The sequence below is a fragment of the Juglans regia genome, chromosome 12 (genome assembly GCF_001411555.2).
Source record: "Juglans regia cultivar Chandler chromosome 12, Walnut 2.0, whole genome shotgun sequence".
Taxonomy (NCBI): domain Eukaryota; kingdom Viridiplantae; phylum Streptophyta; class Magnoliopsida; order Fagales; family Juglandaceae; genus Juglans; species Juglans regia.
The window spans coordinates 26,304,983-26,321,903 of NC_049912.1; the positions used below are offsets into that span (position 1 = coordinate 26,304,983).

Genomic DNA, 16,921 nt, shown 5'->3' on the forward strand with positions numbered 1-16,921 from the left:
TCTTTTCCCTTTTCACCCTAGTTGATGTGGGGATTAGCCCATATACAACAGTGTCTTGCAGCCCCTATCACATAGAATATCTCCCCTCACAGTTGGAGGAGAATCACTCGTGAATTATGTGATGCCAAAATAATTTTTTTTAAGTATCCTTATCGGCATATAGCATAAAAAGAGACTCATATCATTCTCTATCCTATATGCATTATTGCTAACATAAACATGATATTTTTCATCTGCAGAAGTTACTTTGAATGCATGCATGGCTTGTCCCCACGTACAACATATGTTAGCAAGCAATCACGATTCCTCATATACAGAATCAGCCCAACAGGGCATGAAACTCCATCCAAAGTAATACTACAGGTAATGCTTGCAGTAGACCTTAAATAAATTTTGCTAGCCAGCTAAAAATCTGTAATAATGAAATTATTACAAAGGCCTCTAGGATTTAGCACCAAACCACCTGTTAGTGAATGAAGTGAAAAAATCAGACATAATACGCGAATCCACTTTGACAATAAATTTTAAAAAAATATAAACACAATAAGAGCCTAACCCAATCGATGCTGCTTCCACTAATAACTATTTCATCAATCAGAAGTAAAAAGTTACACAATATTATGTTAGATCCAAGTCTATATCAATCCCAATCACTCATGATCCAACAAATCAAGCGTAAGAAAATGAAGACATTGCCATAACCTTTTTCTCCTTGCACTGAATTACTTGTTATTTCAGTTGCTCCAACCAAAGCATAAACTCTTTCACAAAGGCTTTGTCTCAATTCCCAGAATACCATTAGTTTTTCTTTTCAAGGCAAACAAGAGAGAATCACAAAACACGAGCCACAACACCCTACTCATCATGCTTACCCTTCTGCAATAACCACAGTCCACACAGCTTGCTTCAAAGACAGATTCCTCAATAAAGCCCAACTCATGGTTGATTAGTGATTTACTCATAAAAAAAAAATGGTTGATTAGTGATTTAATACCAACATAAATAAGCCTATTCACTGGGACACTAAGAAATTCTACAATAGCAGAAAACCCAATTCATGCATGATGCAACTCCGTTTCAGGAAAAACTAGACAATAATATGGCAAATATTCTTAACATTAAAGCCCTTCCATATAAACAAGAAAAGAAGCAATCTGAATGACCAAATAACAAATGACCTGCGCACATATAACAAAAACCTATCATTATGTACCTGAGTCACTAAAGTATATCAGTATTAAGATTCTGTCTCAGACAACCAGAGCTATCCAATCTATATTCGAAACAGATAAGATACACCACAAGCAACCAAGTCCTACAACTCACTATAAATAAACCTCTCATTAACCAAACCACAAACCTAAAACCAATCATTTCACATAAAACACGAAATTATTGACTTCCACGTTAAGCCAGAGTTTGTATTCATTCCAAATTTTTTCTTTACCCGAAAATTCGACGAATTACAATAGCCAAGGAAATGAAAAATAGCAAGAGAAAAATACTACCAAATCACGTCGTTCCCACGACTCCACTATCGATTACTCCAATCATTCCACCTATTGCCGCATATGAACTGTCAAAATTCCCAATCTTTATATATATATAAGATTCGCTCAAAGCCAAAACAGAGAATCGAACCAGAATTCTCATATGGGCGCGTAACGCTTCATCGCCTGCTTTGCCGTTACGGCGAGACCAACCAATACGCCGCCGAAGGCGCCCGCCACCGCTGCGGACCTCACGCCACGCGCCGCGCGATAAACGGCTCCAGTTCCAAGCCCAGCCGCCACGCTATTCCAGACGTCGTCAGTGTCCCTGAGGGCGACAATCCCGCTCTCCATGCCAGCGAAGATGAGGCCGATGACGCCTATTCGGTTGCCCCAAGCCCGGCCAGCGTGGCCCGAGGAGTTAAGGACCCGGCTGAGGCGGAGCTTCGTGGTGTCCGCAGGTTCAAAGGACCTGACGCCCGACACCAACCCGGAGGCGCCACCCCCGATAGCGCCGGTTAGGTAGCCGCATCCAGTGAGGAAAGTGATGTTGTCGCTCCAGCCGCGGCGGTTGCGGCTAGCCTCCTCATCGAAGAGATATTGGGGTCCGGTTGGGAGCTGATAGACATTGCGGGCCGGGATGGGGACCTGGAGGCCGTGGTAGGGGTCGTAGAACCGAGCCTGTGATGATGGATCGGATCCTTGTTCGCGATCCGGGAGTCTGTGAGCCATCCTATCTCCCTTTTTCCTTCCTTTTTGGGCTCTTTCCGGTTATTAGGGTTTGGTCGTCTCACGGGCAGAGAGAGAGAGAGAGAGGAGGGTTTTGGTTTTAGTTCTGTTGATGGGGTTTGGGGAGATTTTGTTCGGGGTTGGACCGGTTTTTATTTTGAGTAGATACGTAGAATTTTTTTATAATTTTATTTTATAATTATTAATTATATTTTAAAATAAAAATATTTTTATAAAATGATATTATTTTTCTAAATTATTTTATAAAAATATTTTTTATTTAAAATTTAATTATATAAAAATTATAAAAATAATTATATTTCTATCGTTTTTCTTTGAAATAATGATGGACGTCGTAACGGCAGATAGCAATCTGGGCAAAGCCCTTCCAAAAAATCAAGTTTATATATAATTTAAAATTTGTAATTGACACAACTTAATTAATCACAATAAATCACGTACAGATGCTGTTTGGTATTTGCTTTGCCCAGCATGTGTGAGTTCTCATTTCTTCATTATTTCTATCCATCTTTTTTTGTATTTTCTTTTTATTGTCCATCTCTTTCTCTCCTTCTTTCGGCTGATCTCTGCATTTTTCATTGCAATCCTTTCCATCTTCCTCTCAAGTAATGGCTAAAATCCTTTCCATCTTCACCTTAGAAAGAAACTATTTTTCAAAATTGAAAAATCAATTCGAATTTAAAGAGGAAAAAAGGAAAAGAACCTACTTACGCCATTCCCAAGTTTTGTTTTTGTTTTTTTATTTATTTTTTATTTTTTTAAGTTTTAAGTATTCCCAATGAAAGTTTTCACATGGTTTTGTGATTGATTCAGGTTCTTCAGACGGTAGGAAATTTTAAATTAGAAATTTCATCGAACTTGTGGTGTGATAGACTTCTCTTGAAATCCAAACAATTTTACCAGACATGTCGGCTCGACAACCACATGGACGTATAGCAGAGAGAAGCTAAGTTGGACAAACGGTTGTAATAGTCCTGAATCTATCGTAGAGTTAAGGTTTTCAAGAAACCAACGATAAACGTGTCTCTCTCTCACAGTCGAAGTAGTTACTTTAGTGGAGGATATGATGGACAGGGGGGGCTTGGAGAGAGAGAGAGTGGGAAAAGAGATGGAAAAATAACATGAAATCATGTACATGTGGGGTGTAAATTTTAGGCTGTACACATCCTATGTGGTGGATTTTTATTGGTTGGTGTCAAAATTAAATTTACAACAAACCGGTCTGGAGCTTTTTGCAAAGGGTCTATGTTAAAGAGAAATGATATTTGTAGTTATAGAATGTATAAATATAGCATATTTATTTTGAAAAAAAATGAATAAATATGATATCTACATAAAATAATTAATTTTTTAATAATAAATTTCATTCTTTTTTAAAATAAGTGCAAAAGTATCTAACATTATTCAATTTAAAAAGTTTAGAGAACGAAAGCTCTTTACTTTTGCAAAGGTATCCACATTCTACAGCGGATTCAGCTCCACCATAGCAAGAACATGATGTTCTTAGTTCATGAAAACAACACCACTTTGTTTAGTTGAGTGCTAGTTGCAGATCAAACAACTTACAAATGTCCAACAACCCTCACTGTATGCTCCTTGTTTAGTTTTCCAACTTGTTTCCGGCCAAGTGTAAATAGAATCTGACTCTTTCAAAGCTACTCCATATTTTTGGTGCTTTCAGCTCTACATTTTGGTCAAGGACTTCAAACGCAACCACCCTTTTCTTATATGGATCTCCACTGCAAATCCACTTCTAGATAAGGGTCGATCTCTCCGCCCTGCTTTTGCATAGTCGAAGAATGTTATTGGAAAGGCATTTCATGGTGATTTTACACATTTTATAGACAATGCCAAGGCATATTTCGATTGTATGACTTTAAGATTCCGCATTCATGATTCTTGAATTGAGAGCAAAGTTGACTGCAAGCTTAAATGTATATGTTAATGTAACTAACCTGATTCACGGTTGGTCGAACCTCTGGAACTGAGTCATAAGGGCGTCTTCCATCATCAATAGCCATATTTTTAAGGGACGAGTACATAATCCCAAGATCCCTTAACCGTTCAAGCTCTGGCAACAAATCAGAATCAAGGTCAGGTCTATCCCTCTTCCTCATCTCGCAACATTTGAGAGCAAGTTTAGCAAGTGATAGAGCATCTTCAATAGGCCAATCTGTCACTGATGGATCGAGCATCTCTGGAAATTTGTCTTTCTCAATGGCCTTCTCGATCTGGTGAGCTAATCCAATTGGAGGCTTTGCTGTAAGGAGTTGTAACAGCATTACACCCAGTGAATATACATCTGATTTCACACCCAACAATCCTGTTTGTTGATACTCGGGGTCAATGTAACAAAATGTACCAGCTGCTGAAGTCACATGATATTGAGTGATACTATCAGCAACAGATGGTGGAATTAGTCGGGCTAAACCCACATCACCGATCTTGCTGCGGTAATTTAGGTCTAGGAGAATGTTCCCAGGCTTGAGGTCTCGATGAACTGTGGGTTCTGGTTTTGTTTGGTGAAGAAAAAGAAGACCCGAGGCAATTTCAGCAGCTATTCTGAAACGGGTTGGCCATGATATTGGGGGAGTGCTGTCCTTCTGGAAGAGGCGATCTTCTAAGCTGCCATTGTCCATGTACTCATACACAAGGCAACCATACTCTGGACAGGCACCTAGAAGCAGAACCATATGGGGATGTCTGATACAACTTAGAACTTCAACCTATACATGGAGAAGATTGGCAGCAGAAATTGTTCATATTAAGTTCGTTCCATATCAGTCTTAACCTACTTCAAAAGAAATTTTTTTGATCATGCCATTCTTCTCGTTAAGTTCTTTTACTTCTTTTTTTATCCTTATTTTGGCAGAGAAAGGTGATGGTAAATCATGTGAAAGGGGCTGCTAACTTCAGAGGTAACTTTCACTTCACTTTTGGCATAGAAACAATCAAACGAATTTAGATCCAGCTATTTCAGCATATTTATAAAGCCCAAAAAAGGATGAAATCATTTGAATTTTGCACTTTTTCAGTAGTAGTAGTACAATTTACAAGTTACAATGGGAAGTATGGACATGAAGACAGCATTTCTGTATGACTGTCAAGATGACAACTGCCAAGAACTGTGAGAAACAAGATTGTTTCATCGCTAGCAGTCTTTTCACTTGCGTCTATTCATTTGAGGTTCATTGGCGATCATGCGTTTGTGTGAGACTGGAAAATGTTATGTCTATTCTTCCAACAAAGGTTTGTATTAAAGAGGTTCAAGCATATCCAAGTACTAATTCTTATGACCAAGAATTCTATTCAGCAAGAAACAAACCCACACAAAGTGAACAACATAAAATCTAATTGATTGCTACACCAAATTTTCTCCCAAAACAACAAAAGAATGTAATTACCTCTTGTTGGAACTGCTTCTGCCCCTGTGATAAGTCTGGCCTCAAGATCTTGATGGCAACAGCAGTGTGATCAAGCAAGCCTTTATAAACAGGTCCATATCCGCCTTCACCGATCTTTAGTGAACTGTTAAAATAGTCAGTTGCCTTTTCAATCTCATCGATAGAATATCTTCTATATATGACATTGTTTTGGGGCAATGCATCCACTGCTCTCTTCTGCTTGGCCTGCATTTCTATATTCTTTCTATTCTGTGTTTGCATTTCTGCTAGCCTTTGTTGCATCTTGGCTGCTTCCAAGGCAGCCATTGTCTTTTGCCTCTCGACTTTTGCCAAAGCTAATGCGGCCTCTTCAGCAAACTGGGCCTCCTCTAATTTACGTTCTTCTACTAATTGCCATTGCTGAAAATCTCTTGCCTGGATAGAGAAATAGCGGCTTTCCAGGTTTGCATTACAGTGGACTACTAATAGGATCAACGATAGATCAAAGATATCAGATCTAGGTGATCAAGCTATAACATTATCTTACCTTCTGTCTGGCTACAAGAATTTCTTTGCAAGCCAAGTTATACATTTCCATGGCTTTTGTCAGTTCAAGCCTAATTCTCCTCTTCTCGGCCTCCAGGCCCTGTTAAGTAACTCATAAATCAGAACATACGTTTCAATTATCAATTGTTTAACCGTTAAAACAGAGATTTCTAAGATATCTCTAAGCCAAAGGCATACATGCACAACCTAATGCTGAAGTTAAAGTTCTGTATGGATGTACGAGTACAAACTACAATGATAGCATTAGTCATGATTATTATTGGAACACTTGCTTTCATGCTTGAATGTTAAATGTATGCAATATATCTAGCAGTTCTGAATTCTCGAGCGAAAAACAAGCAGAAAATTGAATTTTCAAATACCTTTAGATGTATTAGTAGTAGTAAGTTGTAAGAATTTTGAGAACATAGTTAACAACTAGAAGTCAGAACAAGATACAAACAAACCCTTCGTCACAAAAACAAGATGGGTCCAGTCATTGGTCAAGGGGTACACATAATTCCATTGCTTGGGCACACTTGCACGAAACCATTGCTTAAGAGCAACTTAATCTCAGTAGATAGTACCCTAATATTAACTTCTAAATTTTGTTTCTTTTGGTCATTGTATTGTTTCTATACTATATATCTGGCCTGCCGACCACGGTGTTCATTTGCAATATACACAACAATGCTTACACTATCAGAATCAAGATTTCTTGTCTTTGGATTCTTAAAGGAGAGAAAAAAAAGAGAGACGAAAATAAAGGAACGCGATTGTAAATAATCATGATTGTTCAATTAGTCTAGTAGTCATCAATATCTCTGTCGACGATAAAAGTGTGATCCAGCAATTTTTTCACTTACTGGGGTTTGTGACAATGAAGGGCTCCTGGGACTCTCCGAGGCCACTGAAGATTCTAAGTTGTCAGAGGACGCGTTGTTTGAGGAAAAGAAGTTAAATGGGGTGTCAATTGATGATAGGAAGCTAAACGCATCTGAAGAATCACTATTTCCATGGGACGAATTTCCTGATGTGAAACTGTCTGCTGCTGCTTTCGTTGGCGAATCAGTCCTGATGCTATAGTACCCTAAGTTGCCTTGTGGTGTCATCTGCAAGGACTCACTGCTTCTTTCGAAAGATAATTTGTCAGAGGCTGTAATTTTCCGTACTCTCCCAGTACCATAAGACGTTCTGCACTAGCAAGCAATTGACAAATTCCAAGCAACACTTAACTTGTAAGTTCATGGGAGTGGTAATATTATCAGGCAATTAATGGACAAACATTTTCTTTGATTGACATCAATGCATGCACGTAGGAACTAGGAAACTAAGTATGCCTCATGCATTTTCTAAAATTTCATACTAATGCCATGATCCTCTATTAACCTTAAAGGGAGAGAAATATGAAAAAAAAAAATCTCTGGCAAGATTTTGAATGTCTCAAGTGGAAGAGAGAGAGACGTGTCAAGAAGAATGTTCTTGGTGAGCTAAGAGCAGTCATGAAAGTACTCTCTTATTGGTTTATAACGTAAAGCCACAATGAAACTCTCCCCTCCCCTTCTTTTGCCTTGGGCTATTATTTCATTAGTTGAATTGGGTAAAAACTTGTGATTAAACCATCCCTGGGAGTTTTAATCACAGAAGAAATGGTAACCTTTACGACCCACCGAGAAATTATGTATAGCTATGTCGTTTCCAGTTTCTAGGAGTACCTGTAAGTATCATCGGGGTCTTCGGTATCAGGAGGAAGATTATCATGTATAACTTCCTTTAGAGAACGACTCCCTAGATTAGATGATGTACGAGCAAGTGTTCGAGGTTGATGAACTGCTAGACGAACTGCCTGAACTTTTCCTTTTGATATGACGTATACCGCACAGGATACTGGTGCAGCTTTGAGTAAGGTAGATGGTACATCTGCATCTTTAAATTTCCTGCATAGAGACAATCACCAAGAACTTGATCTGTTCAGAAGGGCGGGGGGGAAAAATACAAACTTTACAATCGTACCTACAAATTAACCACTGGGAACCAAGCCACTGAATTACTTTGTCATTTATAGTTATTTCATAGAAACTAACGAAACAAATGCTTGCAACTACCGAACTGCGATGTCATCAGTTTTCTCTGATGGCATCCAAAAGATCCCGCTCTATATATGCCAGTTGTTTTCTCTGATGCTCCCAGTCTAATGCAAAACTTTATCCCAACCAAGAGCCACCGGACCACATGAAGGTTGTGGCTTTGCTTATCTGTTTCTCTGGCTAATTAAAAGCTTTTTGTGGGAATTAAAGTCCGACATAGTGGGATTTTTGGAGAGAGAGAGAGAGAGAGAGAGAGACCTCGTGAGAACATTCCGATTGGAAGCACCAACGACAACATTGCTGATGGAGTTGCGAACAATATAATCGATAAGTGCGCTTGGAACGTCGATGTCATGGAGGATCACCTCCTTTGCTTCTATCTGAGATACTCGATTCATGAAAATATATCAGACCCACTTGAAGATGCATGTGAAGGTTTGAAAAGGTTAATTATCATGATCTATCTATAGCCTTCTGGCTTCTCGAGAATTATATTTATATTCATGCATGTAGTTTCATGGTTCTAGAGTGAAATGATCATTGCCTCTTATTGAGGATCTTTTCTGCTGCACGTACGTGTTGCTGCCTCTCCATCTAAATAACCAATGTGAGAGATCATCGATTTTCAATTTAACCTCGGAGATTCATTTACATCTATTCAGATTCATGGTTGGCTATAACTCACCCCTTTTCGAGCGCAATATCCACGATAAGGAAGGAATAATTGTCGCAACTCCAGTTCAGTTGGCGGACGACCTTCTCTGTGGTCGGTTTCATGATTGTCTACAAAAAATAAAATAGAAAACCTTAAACACAACGAAAAAGTCATGAAGCTAAATGCCCATGCACGATATTGCATGCCAATCATGATGATCATGCATTTGAATTCTTGATCATGACTAGGCCAGGGCAATCAATGCATCTTGCAGGAGGCAAAACGATGACCGGTGAATAATATGGCCGTTAAAGAATGTCAACGAACAACACGTACGTACATCGATCGAACATGAAATTCTAAGCGATTAATTAGTTTCCCATATTGGAATCAAATCCTTAGTGAATTTATAAGATGATGCAGATCATCGATGATGATCATGTATATATGAAAGAGAAGGGTACCTACGAGGATCCAAAAAACTCTGATTGCAAACGTGGACGAGAATGCAATGATGAGAAGAACAGCTCAAAATGGTGTCGACTGCCCATTTAACGGCAAAATGGCTATTCTTAGTTTTGTCAATGGCAATGACCGTGGAAGAACCCTCCTCTGCTGGATCCATTGAAGATAATGTTCTTGACAAAGCTGCCATATATATATATAATAATAATATTGCCGGAACCACCCCCCGGCGGCCAACCCAAGGCCAGTGGTCAGGGGCGGCCAACCAATATTGAGATGAGGAGACGGGAAAAGAGAAGGACAAGCCTGATGCTAATTGCAACGGTTACTCTTTTCACCAATTTTGGAGAATCAGAATGCATGGTATTAATGTTCAATTTTCTCATGATGACCTGGATCGAAGACTGACAATAGAAGACTTTGACTAACTAAAACATATCTCCTCCTCTCTTTAATTTTTTAATTTGACTTTTCTCCCATATGAATGAATGAATAAAAAAAAAAAAAACCAATTATGAAAATTGACTTTTTCATTATCTTTCACGGCGTGAGTCGTGAGTCATGGACTCATTTTCCTGATAAAAGTGAGTTTTTTTTTTTTTTGTAAATTTTTTATGATAAGATTTATTTTTTGAAAAAGATTGTGCATAATTTGTAGTTGTTATTGTTTAAAATAAATAACTATATTTGAAAATATTTACACCATATATTATTATAATTTAATTTAAAACTTTTAAAATTATATTCTATCATAGATGGTCGTCCAAAAACGGAATATGAAAATGAGCTCACCGTGAAGATGCCACGTCATGCTTGTATCGTAGAACATCCAAAGTCCAAGCCATTGTACCACGTGGGTACACAGATATTATTGGTGGTCTGCTGTCACTCATACGTCCACTAACACGTGTCCTTCCCCAGAGTTTGCATAGTGAGAAATCCATGAGAAGAGAGTAGTTGTGCTTAGGTAAGCGAGGTCCTAACCGTTGTCTTAAAACTTAACGCTCGGTTTGGAAGCCACGATTTCAGGAAAACCATTTTTAAAAATAGATAATACAAAATTAATTTAAAAATTTATCAGATATTTAATATTATTTAAATATTTTATATAAATAATTATTATTATAAAATTCATCTTAAGAGTTTTTTTTTTTTTGCCTCTAAAAATAAAAACCCTTAAATCTTGGATTGAAAAGTTTGATATTATGAAGAATTTTGGTTTCTAAAAGAAAATATTATTTTCAGAATTAAGTTAATTTATTTTCTCAATGGAAATAAAAACTTTTCTATTTTTTGTATATTTTTTATAATTTTTAATTGAAACTTTATGATGTATTTTGCACCCAAATTTTTACCTATAATATTCAGTATGTATAGAAAATAAAAACTATAATTTGATGTAACTTACCATAATTATTTTATAATTAAAAAGTTTTAAAATCAAACAATCTTATAAATAAATTATTATAATTCTTTTTATAAACCTCAATTTCTCATTTCCGCTTCCCAAGCAAACGCAGCCCAAAACCATTGACTGATGGAAGCTAATCGCATGTGTACGTGTCCCCCAAAGGAGTGCATGGTAAAGAAGGATAGAATCTCTCTCTCTCTCTCTCTCTCTCTAAGCGTCATCCAAGCCCAGAAACAAGGGCAACAATTCTAGGAAACACTCTGAAGCCAGATTTTTCGGACAACAAATTCTTTTTAGTTTCAACTGGTAAGTACCCTAAAATATGTTTTCTAGATAGTAGCTTTTTTCTTTCTGGATATGTGTTTTTGTCCTTTGTTTTGAGGGAATAAAAATCATGTATTAGCGTACTCAGATAATGGTTTAGTTCTATATGTATATGACTTTGATCGTTATTGATGATTTGGGTTTGGTTGTCTTCATTGGAAGAAGAAGAAGAAGAAGTAGAAAGGTAAAAAATACCCATATTTCAAGAGAGGCGGAGATGAGTTGCCTCAGATCCAGGAAACCCCAGTTTGACAATTAAGGGTTCAACTTTTTAAGGATCTTGTGATTATATGGGCTGTTCCCTTTTCCCCAGGCTGTTTCCCATGACCCCTTTGAAGTTCTCTTCTCGGATTTGTCGTTAAAGATAAGATTTTGGTCATTTTCATACGGGTGTTGTTTAAGGGTTGGTGGTCTTGATAGGATTTATGAATTCTGTGGCCAGTTCTGTGCCAGAAGGAGAAGAATTTGGTAAGCTTTGGAGTCTTTGAGAAATTGAAAGAACTTGTGAAGGGTTGGAGTATTTATACTTGGAGATCGGATCCATTCATCCTGACTAGATCTGATAATCCCGATTTATTCTGCAAATGTTGGCTCATACCCATGATTAAGTTTATCTTGGTGGTGTGATTTGTGATCCAGACAATTAAAGTGGTTATCGAATTTCAACGTAAGAGTTGCTTGTTGATACATTCAGAGAGAGAAAGAGAGAGAGTTGATGGAAGAGATGTCTCCAGCGGTTGCAGTGACTTTTAGTTTAGGTAATTCTATTTGTGATAACTCTGGAATCACAACCCACGTGGAAATAACACGGCTCAAGCTGGTAACAGATGCGGCAAATTTGTTGTTGGATCCTGCTCTGTTGGTGTCTGCAGAGTCTGTTTCTAGTGGCAATGGAAGTTGCAATGATGCTAAGAGCATAATTAACTTGGTAACCATGTCAACACCAGAAGGCAGTGGCAGAGAAGGGGTGGATTTGTTGGGGATGTTGCCAGAGAATGGAGACAATTTAATTGCTAATGATATTATGATCCAGGACAGCGGGGAGGATGAAATCTTGTCTATTGCAGATGACAGTAATGGGTTTATTAGTGAGGAGTTGTTAATTGCTGATGTAGGCTCTCAAATAAGCTTGCCAGATATTCGGGAAGTTGAAAATGTTGACCATGCTCAGATTGTTGCTAAAGCTATTATCTTGGTGGAAGCAAGTATAGGGCAGGTACCTTCCAGTGAACTTATTGTGGCAGCAGTGAGCCCAGATTTGGAGATATCTCATAAATCTGATTTAAAGGCATCTACTGTAGTTTTACAGTCACACGTGCAGAAAAGTGTCAGCAAGGGAAGCAGTCGAAGTGTTTTTGAGCTGGATTGCATTCCCCTTTGGGGTTCTGTATCTGTTTGTGGGAAAAGACCAGAAATGGAAGATGCCATTGCAGCTGTACCTCGATTTATGAAAATTCCAATTAAAATGCTTATTGGTGATCATGTGCTTGATGGAATGAACCAGAGTTTGACCCATATAAGTAGTCATTTTTTTGCCGTTTATGATGGCCACGGGGGCTCTCAGGTAAAATATTATTCCCTACTGCTATTTGTTTTGTTTTGAGTCTAATTGTAGTTTTTTTTTTTTTTTCAACAATTGGATGTGTTTTACAGTTACTTATAAAAAAAAAAAAAACAATTGGATGTGTTTTATTGAGATCATGCTTCCTCAACTATCTGAAATCTTATTATTTAAAGATAATGTATAACCTGGCTTATTCAGCCTGACTTTATGCTTTATAGGCAAGACTTAGAAGTCGTTAACCTGATCGATTTTTCAGGATCTGCATTGCCTTTTCTGTTGACTCACATGTTCCCAATCATTATGACGTTTAGATATTCCAATATTCTGATCAGTTTAAGATATAGATATTCCTTATGGTGAACCATTTTGGACTTTAGAACATATTAGCTAGCTTGATTGGAAGGAGTCACCTCTTGCAGGTTGCAAACTATTGTTGTGAGCGCATCCATTTGGCTTTGGCTGAGGAGATTGGAGCCATTACAGACGATTTAAGTAATGGAAAGATTGGGGAAAATCAGCAACTGCAGTGGGAGAAAGCCTTTACGAGTTGTTTCCAAAAAGTCGATGATGAAGTTGGAGGAAAAGTTGGTAGAGGCATTGATGAAAGCATCGGAGATGCTTCTGACCCTGTTGCACCAGAAACTGTTGGATCTACAGCTGTGGTTGCAGTAATCTGTTCATCCCATATCATAGTTGCTAACTGTGGTGATTCAAGAGCAGTCCTGTGTCGCGGGAAAGAACCCATTGCATTATCAACTGATCATAAAGTAGGGCACATGCTTTTATTCTGCTATACCATGATTATGAACCATAGTTCTCTTCCATGGAAACTAATCTTCTTTCGCACTTTAATTTTATTTTCCCCAGCCAAACAGAGAAGATGAATGTTCAAGGATTGAGGCAGCTGGAGGCAAGGTAATCCAGTGGAACGGCCACCGTGTCTTTGGGGTTCTTGCAATGTCAAGGTCCATTGGTAGGTCTTCTTTGCACCCTGATCTTGTAATCACTTTGTGTATCATTTGTTTTCTAAATTTGTGCAGAAAAGGGTAAAGGTAGATTGTTATGGAAACTGCTTATTTGGTGACACTTTAGTGTCGAAATTAACACGAATGTCAGTCTCAAATTTAAGCATAATTCTGAGAAGGTTTTGTGAAAACTTGTGAAAAAATAATATTTCGAAGTGATCATTTATCAAAAATATCTCAAAGCCTTCATTGTTATTAGAAAGGAATGGATATATGAAATTCTAACTACTTGTTGAACTCAATCTATGAACTTAATTTCTTTATAATGACCTGGCTGTTGTAATAGTGGTTGTTTTGAATTTATACCCATCTTGATTTCTTTGTCTGAACAAATGCATTTCATTCCGTTGGTCAGCTTCACCTGTATATTGTACTATAGTTTTATAAGTATCACATTTGAAGAAAACGAAACGAATAAAAAGGTGAGATCTTTACGTTCTTTTTCCTCTCTAACTTACAGGTGATAGATATTTGAAACCATGGATTATTCCAGAACCGGAAGTCGTGTTTCTTCCTCGAGCTAGGGATGATGAATGCCTTATTTTAGCCAGTGATGGATTATGGGATGTGATGTCAAAAGAAGAAGCCTGTGAAGTAGCTCGAAGGCGGATTCTGCTCTGGCACAAAAAGAATGGGACTGCATCTCTTGTGGAGAGGGGCACTGGAATCGATCCTGCAGCACAAGCAGCAGCAGATTACCTTTCGATGCTTGCCCTTCAGAAGGGAAGCAAGGATAACATCTCTGTGATTGTCGTGGACTTGAAAGCTCAAAGGAAGTTCAAGAGCAAGTCTTAGTGGAGAAACTTCACCATGACTCGGTGAAGTTCATTATATTAGAGAAACTACATCTACTGAATACATAGCACGGTCCATTCGTTTTTCCTTATGGGCTATATGTGTACAATTATAGAAATGTGTACGTATTATAGACTACGATGGAATGCCATATCTCTGTCTTGGTATGCATTATGCTTAGTTTTAGCTGTGTAAATTGGAGTTCGCTGCAAGTAGGGAGAGAAAATTTATGTTTTGGAGGGCTTTTGGGTTTTCAAGTGGTGGTCCAAGGAAATTTGAGTTTGACTAATCAGGGTAATTGTTAAGGCTCCCAGCCTACTAAAACTCCGTGTTAGCATCTTGAATCTGACAGATACGAAAGGGCTTTTTTCCTGCTCATACTGTCTTGAGCTGAAGACGGTGGGTGAAATCCTAGCTTAGTTGGTTGAGGACACAGCATGTTGTATTTTGGATGAAAAATACAGTTGTGTCATCAGCTTTAATGGTGGATTTTGAACCTCCATTAGTTTGTGGCAACAGTCATAAACTCGAATTTTTACACATTCTCCAAAGTATCAGTGTGCCCGATGGTTATTGAAAATTGAAATTCGAAAACATATGGCATTTCAAGAAAGCCGCAAGTACATTCCTCCAGCAAAGCATTACCATCCACTCAACTGTAATGCTAAAAAATTCACATTCTCCGATACTTGAGCGAAACACATTCTCTTTATCAAAACTTTTTCTTGCTCTTCTACTTTAATCGTTGTTTTGGCGAAGATTCTCCTGAGCTAATCTAGAAATAACTTTTGTACAATGACAGTAGATGTTATTGTTAATGGAATTCTTCCTCATGGCGGACTTCATGGGCTGTAAAAGAAAGGACCACATTTGCATTTCCAACCCTCAGGCTCATAGTTTGCATACTGGATGCCCACATTGCTGTGTCTGCTTGTGGTGGGTACTTGAATGGCGTCACAAGGAATACATCCACGACACTTGTGCTCGCAGCTCGGTGGAATTGACCCTATTTTGCTAGCCCCTTTGTAAATTACTTCTTCATTTATCTTTGCTTTCTCGCTTTTGAAACCCTTTAAGAAACAGTAATTGACTGATAAATATCCATGGAGAGAGAGAGAGAGAGAGAGAGAGAGAGAGAGACTAACCTCTGCTGCGCTTAAGGTAACGGTTGAAGACTCTGAGTTCTGGACTGGCCCTGATCAAGTGATGGAAATAGCAGAGTTAGTTTGAGAAGCTATAATTGGTAAGCTATAGCAGGAAGTAAAAGGTTTCCATTCAGATATCTAAAAGCAGCTTCTCAGGTAGATGGCATTCAATAGCCGAAGCAAAATGTTGCCGTAATCATTCCAAAACAAAACTTTTAGCTGTTCTTTTCATAGTGGTAATCGCAGTGAAGCTATGAAGTTCGAACCCGATGAGTTTTAGGGATAAGCTATGAAGCTAGCGAAACCAAATAGATATGATTATTGCAGCAAAAAGTGAACTTTTATGTTGTTGACCGAAAAGGGAGTCCTTGAGGAAGGGCAAGTGGCTCTCACCTGGTTGATGAGCACCAACGTTATAATTTGATGGAAAAGTCCTGCTTGTTGCAGATGCCCAACTCACCATCTGCAGAGCTATCATAAAACAACAAATTCTTCCCTTCATCTTCAAAGCTCAAAGTGATGATGTCGATTGGCAATTAGAGAGAGAGAGAGAGAGAGATAGTTGGTGATCAATCCACTCAAGGAAGAATGCATGATTGCTGGGATATAAGAAGGCGAGAAAAGCAAGCCAAACTAATTTCCATTTCCCTAAAAGCAAGCCAGATGCTGATGATCTCTTTTCTTGGATTTCTCCTACTATCTTTGTGTTGGTGGAGAGATTTTGCTTCACAAGCAAGTGATCCTGGTTTCTTGTCAATTAGTTAAAAGACGCTGCTGCTACGTCTCTGTGTCTCACTTGACACTTCCTTGTGCTCTTTGATTTCTTATCTATCAACACAAGCCAACCTCTATCAATCTCTTTCCCTCTCACTCGTACAAATCAATCTCTCAGTAATATGAGGCAGTCTAGTACCCCAGAATAACGGCTCCTTTCTTGGGGTCTGTGCTAAAAGTCCTGCAAGCCTGCATACTCACTGCAATCAGAAGAATAGCTGCATAGACTGCAGAAGGCCCCCATCTCTTTTTTTGTTTTTTGTGGTTTCTTTCTATGTCTGACAGTTTCATTGCTATAAAAGGGAGAAAAAATCCATTGCAGATAACTATTTATACACAGTACATACTTGGAAAGAGCATCACTGTCTGAGACATTCAGCACTAGCAAAATTTAATTTAAAAAGAGTAATGATATATATTCAACGTATTATATAATATATTGTATAATAATATTATAAAATAAAAATATTTTTATAAAATGATATTATTTTTATAAAATTTTTATAA

General features: G+C 38.0%; 4 protein-coding genes across 8 annotated transcripts; 1 reads left to right on the forward strand and 3 right to left on the reverse strand.

Moving 5' to 3' along the window:
* Positions 1–224: 224 nt before the first annotated feature.
* LOC109011726 (mitochondrial import inner membrane translocase subunit TIM23-1-like) lies at positions 225–2,351 on the reverse strand. 4 transcript variants are annotated; one of them, XR_004797807.1, is made up of 3 exons: positions 1,642–2,351; positions 1,509–1,576; positions 225–463 (listed from the first exon to the last, which is right to left on the reverse strand). XR_004797807.1 is itself a non-coding variant. In XM_035683697.1 (2 exons), the coding sequence occupies exon 1, from the start codon at positions 2,220–2,222 to the stop codon at positions 1,650–1,652; it is 573 nt and encodes a 190-aa protein (XP_035539590.1). In that variant the 5' UTR covers positions 2,223–2,351; the 3' UTR covers positions 226–463; positions 1,642–1,649. The 4 variants fall into 4 exon arrangements, 2 of the variants coding, with proteins under 2 accessions (XP_035539590.1, XP_035539589.1); XR_001999371.2 differs by having other exon boundaries at positions 226–463; positions 1,509–1,559; XM_035683697.1 differs by lacking the exon at positions 1,509–1,576 and having other exon boundaries at positions 226–463.
* A 1,280-nt stretch (positions 2,352–3,631) lies between these two features.
* LOC109011724 (U-box domain-containing protein 35-like) lies at positions 3,632–9,601 on the reverse strand. Its single transcript, XM_018993025.2, has 9 exons — positions 9,380–9,601; positions 8,942–9,039; positions 8,515–8,636; positions 7,885–8,106; positions 7,036–7,363; positions 6,171–6,269; positions 5,645–6,058; positions 4,196–4,966; positions 3,632–4,018 (listed from the first exon to the last, which is right to left on the reverse strand). Exons 1-9 carry the CDS (start codon positions 9,564–9,566, stop codon positions 3,965–3,967), a joined length of 2,295 nt encoding a protein of 764 aa, XP_018848570.1. The 5' UTR covers positions 9,567–9,601; the 3' UTR covers positions 3,632–3,964.
* Positions 9,602–10,858: 1,257 nt separating this feature from the next.
* On the forward strand, positions 10,859–14,819 carry LOC109011728 (protein phosphatase 2C 16-like). 2 transcript variants are annotated; one of them, XM_018993029.2, is made up of 5 exons: positions 10,859–11,093; positions 11,274–12,675; positions 13,095–13,442; positions 13,543–13,648; positions 14,161–14,752. In XM_018993029.2, exons 2-5 carry the CDS (start codon positions 11,827–11,829, stop codon positions 14,493–14,495), a joined length of 1,638 nt encoding a protein of 545 aa, XP_018848574.2. In that variant the 5' UTR covers positions 10,859–11,093; positions 11,274–11,826; the 3' UTR covers positions 14,496–14,752. The 2 variants fall into 2 exon arrangements, with proteins under 2 accessions (XP_018848574.2, XP_018848575.2); XM_018993030.2 differs by having other exon boundaries at positions 10,907–11,093; positions 11,277–12,675; positions 14,161–14,819.
* Positions 14,820–14,919: 100 nt separating this feature from the next.
* Positions 14,920–16,370, reverse strand: LOC109011729 (EPIDERMAL PATTERNING FACTOR-like protein 6). The gene is made up of 3 exons (XM_018993032.2): positions 16,034–16,370; positions 15,641–15,690; positions 14,920–15,565 (listed from the first exon to the last, which is right to left on the reverse strand). The coding sequence occupies exons 1-3, from the start codon at positions 16,140–16,142 to the stop codon at positions 15,338–15,340; spliced, it is 387 nt and encodes a 128-aa protein (XP_018848577.2). The 5' UTR covers positions 16,143–16,370; the 3' UTR covers positions 14,920–15,337.
* Between the last annotated feature and the right edge of the window lie 551 nt (positions 16,371–16,921).